General features: G+C 56.3%; 4 protein-coding genes across 4 annotated transcripts; 2 read left to right on the top strand and 2 right to left on the bottom strand.

The window, feature by feature from the left end:
• Nucleotides 1-349: 349 nt before the first annotated feature.
• Nucleotides 350-1,241, top strand: L226DRAFT_575336 (uncharacterized protein; the record flags this gene model as incomplete). Its single annotated transcript, XM_067685174.1, has 2 exons — nucleotides 350-936; nucleotides 1,019-1,241. The coding sequence occupies 2 exons, from the start codon at nucleotides 350-352 to the stop codon at nucleotides 1,239-1,241; spliced, it is 810 nt and encodes a 269-aa protein (XP_067530440.1).
• Nucleotides 1,242-1,367: 126 nt separating this feature from the next.
• Nucleotides 1,368-2,101, top strand: L226DRAFT_266192 (uncharacterized protein). The gene has a single exon (XM_067673429.1). It carries the CDS (start codon nucleotides 1,435-1,437, stop codon nucleotides 1,972-1,974), a length of 540 nt encoding a protein of 179 aa, XP_067530439.1. The 5' UTR covers nucleotides 1,368-1,434; the 3' UTR covers nucleotides 1,975-2,101.
• Nucleotides 2,102-2,549: 448 nt separating this feature from the next.
• On the bottom strand, nucleotides 2,550-4,502 carry L226DRAFT_596071 (Aldo/keto reductase; the record flags this gene model as incomplete). The annotated part of the gene is made up of 7 exons (XM_067685638.1): nucleotides 2,550-3,054; nucleotides 3,114-3,289; nucleotides 3,354-3,617; nucleotides 3,667-3,817; nucleotides 3,868-3,945; nucleotides 3,994-4,140; nucleotides 4,194-4,502. 7 exons carry the CDS (start codon nucleotides 4,500-4,502, stop codon nucleotides 2,962-2,964), a joined length of 1,218 nt encoding a protein of 405 aa, XP_067530438.1. The 3' UTR covers nucleotides 2,550-2,961.
• Nucleotides 4,503-5,523: 1,021 nt separating this feature from the next.
• Nucleotides 5,524-6,035, bottom strand: L226DRAFT_548024 (uncharacterized protein; the record flags this gene model as incomplete). The annotated part of the gene is made up of 2 exons (XM_067682554.1): nucleotides 5,524-5,886; nucleotides 5,955-6,035. 2 exons carry the CDS (start codon nucleotides 6,033-6,035, stop codon nucleotides 5,524-5,526), a joined length of 444 nt encoding a protein of 147 aa, XP_067530437.1.
• Nucleotides 6,036-6,357: the final 322 nt, after the last annotated feature.

Genomic DNA, 6,357 nt, shown 5'->3' with positions numbered 1-6,357 from the left:
GACAGTTGGATCACTGAAGATCCCGTCGGGCCAGATGACTACATAGAGGGGCTCATAAACCATCGCAGGTTCCGCAGGGACCCTCACAGCCATCTGTCAACACAGCTCTCCCGGTTCAGCAAAATCACGACTAGCCTGTTTCACGGCATGCGATCTTTCGTTGTCGACCCCTCCCCGATTTTGTCTGCACTAGGTGATAAGATCCTACTTGGGGGATCTGCTGTGCGGCGGCAGACGAGGATATTTAATAGGTTAGTGTTCGACCGAGGCCCGCCACCACAAGCCAACGCTGACACCGCACTCTATTCCTCAATCTAGCCTTGCCACTGACACCACGCACTCTCCAGACATGTCCGGCAACCTTCCGTACGGCAGCTATAACTACCCTCCGAACGCGCAACCGTCCCCGTATGACGTTGTGGCGTGGCTCGACGTTCTAGCGGCTCAAGATCAGGGCGGCTTTGACCCACGCGTGTATTCCGATCCACAACTTTCCACGCAGCTCCTCGACTACCCCCAGCACGCCCAATTCACCCAGCAGCCTCAGTTCGCCCAGCTACCTCAGTACCCTCCCCAGCCTCAGGCTCCATATGACCCCCAGCCGCAGTACTTCCACGAGCCCCAGTTTCAGCCGTACCCGGTGCAGAGAAGCAACTCGTATCCGCCTGCGTTCCAGCAGGGCTCGTCCACGTCGCACCAGCAACAACAGCACTTTCACCACCACCATGCCTCCCAGCACTTCTATCCAGGACCCCAGTACGACGCTCCGATCGAGGAGGAGTACACCAACTCCTCTGTCTGCTCCTCGCCGCACACCGATCCGGGGAGCCCGAGTTCGAGCACCCGCGCAAAGTCCAAAATCGCATTGGACCCGAGCCAGCCCTTGACGGTCGAGGGCAAGCCACGCGAGCGTGTCTTTGTCGCATGCGACAGATGGTACGCACTCTTCTCGTCTGTTCTTGTTCAGTGTTCTGTATGCTTACCCTGTTGTCACCTCCTCGGTCTCTCTCGCTTTCAGCCGCGTCCGCAAGCTACGCTGCGACGGAGCGAAGCCCTCCTGCTTCAACTGCCAGCGCGTCGCTGGGGTGAAGTGCTTCTACGACCCTACACCCAAGCGGCGTGGCCAGGACCGCGCGCCGCGCACTCGTTCTGCTGTTGGGCAACGGAAGCCCCGTCGCCCGGCGGTAAAGAAGAGCGACCTCGCTGCAGCTGCTGCGTCCTCCACTCAACGGACGCCATGATTCCCGGAGCTGACTGCTCGGACATCCTGTGTTCTGCTTGTTGACGCGTGGGTTCCGTCTCTCATGGTACGTCCTCCACATTGCATTGACGTGACATTCGCTCACTTGTATTGTTATATCTGTAAAGCAGGTTTCATTCTCATTATCTAGCGTGATCCTCGCCGCGCATTACCCTCTGAGCACGCTCGCATCTATGCATAGACCATGTTCCTCAAGACCCAACGACGTTTCCGTTTTTACTATCTCGTCCCGCTGCAATATCATTATGTATATATGGTCCCAAGTCGTTGCCGCTCTCGCTCTAGTACTCGCTGTACCGAATACAAACACCCTACGCCCTGTATACATAGCGCCTGCCTGTCCCATCCCTGTCCCTGAGGCTGCGACTCTGCGAGCCCCTCGCATCGCACCCACGAGGATCAAGGATATTCACGTAAAACGTGATCACGCACGCGCCTCTATGACTGAACTGTGGACACCCAATCCTCTCGAGTCGGCGGTAATCAGTTCCGTAATACCATCTATTTCCCCACAAATATATCACTGGCCGCAATCGTTCTCTTCTCCCTGTTGCAGTTCTGGTTTCAGAACGATCACGGACCGAGAAATCTCGGCCGATGTCCACGCAATACGTGGGTTGCATCCACAAGGGCTGCGGCTGGGGAAAACCCAACGAACAGCACCGTCATCGCGAAGCCAGAAGAAGTCTGAAGGACTCGCGGCGATTCCGTAAACTGCACTAAGTACCGGACGGCGTGTCAAGTGAACCATGAGCTCGAGAGCTCCGGCCCTGGCTCACATGGGCATTGTCAATGTGCGAAGTGCTCCGATGTTGCACGTTGACAGGATGTTGATGGGAGGAGGAGCCTGCGTAACGCCGGACGATGCGAGATGAGTGCGAGTGCGGATATAGCGGAGCGGGGCGGGGACCGAAGGAGGACAGGAATCCTGAGCGGTGCAGCTCGGAGTGCCTCGAGGCGAGTGGCCCTCACGGGGTCGCATTGCGCAGATTCAAGGGACCATCTACGGAGGTCTGTGTCCGGTTCGTCTGATTAACCATTCCTGAAACTTGGAGCCTGCCTGCGGGGGTGGTGGGCATGGAAATGCGCCATGCGCTGTTCGTAGGAGGTCCGCATTGACCTGGATGACCCGCTGGCTCCGTCTGCAAAATTTTGAACGGTGGGAAAGCTGCCATCTATTAGGGCCGAGGCGAAGTTCGAAGTATGTTTCGACGGCGAGCACGCTGTATTCTGTTGGACCGTTGCTTCAGGTGGCTCCGTATATACACACCTCTGTTATGCTTCCCGACTACTCAGCGATAGTGTCGTCCTAGTCTAGGCACGGCAGGGGGAAAAACAGGTAGAAAAGTGAGAAGAAACGAGCCGCGTGTAGGCCGCCGCCCACCGTGGGAATGTGGGATCATTATGGGCGGCGTGCGCCTGTCCGCTTTTGGACACGGAACTTAGCCTCCACCAAGTCATCACACCCGCGAGACAGGTCCGGTTGGATAGTGGTTGTCTGAGATTGTAGGCCTTGAGACACAAGGTATGTAGGCAATATGTGTGATACTAGCCGCTTACACTTTCATAATGCACATTGGCATACGCAGACTCATCAAGTTCGGATCCCTATCATCTCTCGGTCTACAGGTCGGGTGTAGTATTTGCGAGGTAGAAGATATGCAAGGAAGCGAATGCGATCACATAGGCAAGCAACTCGACTATGCCGTGGGTGGACGGATGGCCTGCGCCCGCGGCCACCTATCATAATTGCCAGAAGACTGGTGCAAGAGGTTGTACGTAGTTCCGTCACCCTCGGGGCATAAGGTCAGATCTTCTGATGGGTGCGTATGCGTGAGGGGAAGTTACTCACAACATGCGTTGCAGGGAAACCAGGGTCGAAAGGCAGGATGCTCTCGATGAACCTGATGTGCTCCTCGGAGAGCGCCACGTTCAGGGCCTCGATGTTGGCCTCGAGCTGCTCGACCTTGCGTCCGCCGACGAGCGGGAAGACGTACGGTACCTTCTGCATTACGTATGCAATGGCGACTGTATTTGATTGGATGGTAAGCAGAATTAACAGCGCGCAGTGAGCTAAGTCATCCTGACTGACCCGCTTGGATGTTCTTCGCCCCAATCTGCTTCGCGACCTCTTCCAGGGCCTTGCACATCTTGCGCTCATCCTCGGTGCGTTCCCAGTTGGGCCCTGTAACCGTTCGGCCTGAACAACAGAGCGTCAAGTAAACCTGGATGTTGGGCACGCGCTGGGACAGGGACGGCTTGCCTTTCTCTCCTGTTCGACGACGTCGTTCCTCTTCTTCGTCCGTGCGTATCTTTCCACCGGCCAGCACATTCCATGGAGCCAATGCCAGTCCTTCTTTCGGGTGAGTACAGCATTTGATTTTCGGATGTCATGGGCGGCTCACCTTCAGAAAGCGCCATAGGGATGATGTCGCGCTCGAAGTCGCGATGCAGCACGTTCCATGAACCCTGGTAGACGACGAAGGGCGTCTTACCAGTTAGCCGGGCGTACAAATTTGCCTTCGAGACTATCCAAGCCGGAGTGTCGGAGATTCCCTGCGATATCCTATCAGCAGCGCTCAATATCGCACATGGCCATCACACACCAGGTACAAGACCTTCCCAGACACGACGAGGTTGTGCAGGCTGTTCATGACTTCTTCGACGGATGTGTCCCAGTTCCACTACTCAAGGTGAGTTGTACAATTATTTGCAGTGACAACTGGACTGACCATGTGCAAGTACAGGATGTCGATGTACTCGCTTCTCAGCTTCTTGAGCGAAGCATCGACAGACACTCGCAAAGCCTTCGTGTTATTTCCTGCGTAATGCACCTTCTGGCCAATGTTATCCGCGCCCCGCTTGAAGTTGACGGTATACTGGAGACTGGAGTCAGGACGCTGCTCTCTACCTTGACGCTCCAGGGACTTACCTTCGTGGCGATGACCATCTGTTCCCGGATTCCTCGCTGCTCCATCCATTCACCGATGATCTCCTCCGAGGTCTCGTCCTGGTACGCATTGGCGGTGTCGATGAAGTTCCCGCCGGCCTCATAGAAGGCATCGAGCAACTTGAAGCTGGACGCCTTGTCCATGGAGCCCATGCCGTATGGCGCCCACTTGTCGCCGATGTTCATGCCCCCAAGGCAGAGCGGGGAGACACTCACGCCGGCGAGCGGCGACAACTGGCGGTATCGCCCGAGGTTGGTCTTCGGCGGTGGGGCGGGTTGCCAGAGTGCCATAGTCGTTTCGAATGGTTGACTCAGTCGCGGGCGATTGGTGAGTGGGTTAGCTGTTGCTTGATGATGCTCTTCTGCCTCACGTATATAAGCCCTCTACCTCTAGCATCATCTCCACGGATGCCCCGCCCTGCAATGTCAACTCGTAAGCTCCTTTAGTTCCTTCGCTCGGCCTTGGTCCGAATCCCGATAGGAAATTGAGGCATCATATACCAGTTCCGATAGGACCCCTTCGCAAATCCCGACGGGAGTTCGCTATAGGCCTCCTGGGAAAGCGTATATAGGTCGGTCCTTATTGCTGTCCGAAGAATAGACTTATATCCCGATCGCACATACCAGACGGGTATCTCCTTTTGGGCGCGAGCCCGCCCGTCGAAGTTCGCCGGTCCGCGTAGGACTTGTGTCTGTGATCTCGGTCGCTGACTCCGGTATGTCATCACTCACTACGCAAGTTACAGTACCTCGCGCAATCTTTACGGAGCCCACCTCTCGTACCCCGGTTACTCGGCCCCTTCTCGGTACTAACCGACCGAGTACTGCAGGATGAGCTCTTTCGTGTGGAAGGCGCAATGGAGCCAGTGCCACCAATCCTTGTTCGTTGGCATCGCAGCACTCGGCCTCGGGACTTCTCTTGCCACTGGTGAGTTACGTCTGGCATGTCCGAGTCCGCCGCGTGTATTTTATTCGGACAGTCATCCGCTGTGTTCTTGCATACGAGAACAAGCAACACGAGCGCAAGGAGCTTCTCAACTTGACTAAGCGATGCTGCTCGGCTGGAGGGGATCGCGTACGAGGAGGCGGTAGTTCGGACGCACGGCTTCTCCTCTGAACGCCGTACGACGTGACAACTATGTGAATACATATGACATTTGAAACGCAATCCGAGTCCCTAAGCCTACAGCAGACTGCTTATGACATGAAGCGCGGGTCATCCTGCAACAACACTCATCAGAGCTGTGCACTTTGAAGATGTCATAGACACTGATGAATGACTTACCCTATATTGCTGTGCAACGTTCAGAGCTTAGAACGGCGGGACATTGATGGAAGCAGTGCCCGGGGTGTAGCAGAACCCGTTATCGAGCCGCGTCCCGCATGTCGACAGCTGGTTGCAGCTCCCACCGCACCCGCTGCGATCGCAGAAGCCGACGTTCGAAGTAGCCGCGAGGCAGTTCGTGCCGGGGGCGTTCAGGCACTTCGCTCCGCCGTTGTAGACCGTGCAGGCACCGCCGCACACGCCCTGGGTGCGCTTGCTGCAGTAGGTGACCATGACGCTGTCGGCAGCCCGAGGGGCGTTGCGGTCGATGGGCTCGCCAATGAAGGTGATGTTTGCGTCGGTCGTGTCGAGCCAGTTGAGGAACTCGTTGGGGGTGACGATGCTGGCGACCTGGAAGAGCGGCGGGGTGACATTGAGTCATCATGTACGAATTGCACTGAGTGAGGCAAAGGACGTACGGGAGCAGGGCTCGCGGCCACAGAGACCGTTGCAGCGACGACTGCGAAGGCGAGAGTGGTGAACTTGGCGGTGAACTGCATGGTGAATGCGAGAGTGGGCTGGTAGTTCCTGTTGGGACTGCCGTTCTGTCTCGAGTCCCCAGCCTTGATATACCCATGATCCCGCGTCTCTTTCCAATACTGGTCGCATGGTGGTAGTATTCGACGCTGGGATTCAGTCCATTTGACGACTTGGCTTCCACATTGGTGTCGCAAACGGCGCTGCTGTGGATGCCAAGTCTGTCTTGTTAAGCGTTTCCGGGTACGCAGATTGTCGTCAATGAGCCTTCTATAACGGAGAAGCTTGTGAGTACGCGCCGCAACGGACGTAAGACCGAGATACCTGTCCAATCAACGAATGCAT

Source organism: Lentinus tigrinus, assembly GCF_003813185.1.
Source record: "Lentinus tigrinus ALCF2SS1-7 unplaced genomic scaffold L226scaffold_43, whole genome shotgun sequence".
Taxonomy (NCBI): domain Eukaryota; kingdom Fungi; phylum Basidiomycota; class Agaricomycetes; order Polyporales; family Polyporaceae; genus Lentinus; species Lentinus tigrinus.
This window is presented reverse-complemented; position numbering and strand designations above follow the sequence as displayed.

Excerpts from the sequence above, each read along its gene's own strand:
- L226DRAFT_266192 (XM_067673429.1), top strand. The coding sequence starts at position 1,435 with ATGCATAGACCATGTTCCTCAAGACCCAACGACGTTTCCGTTTTTACT.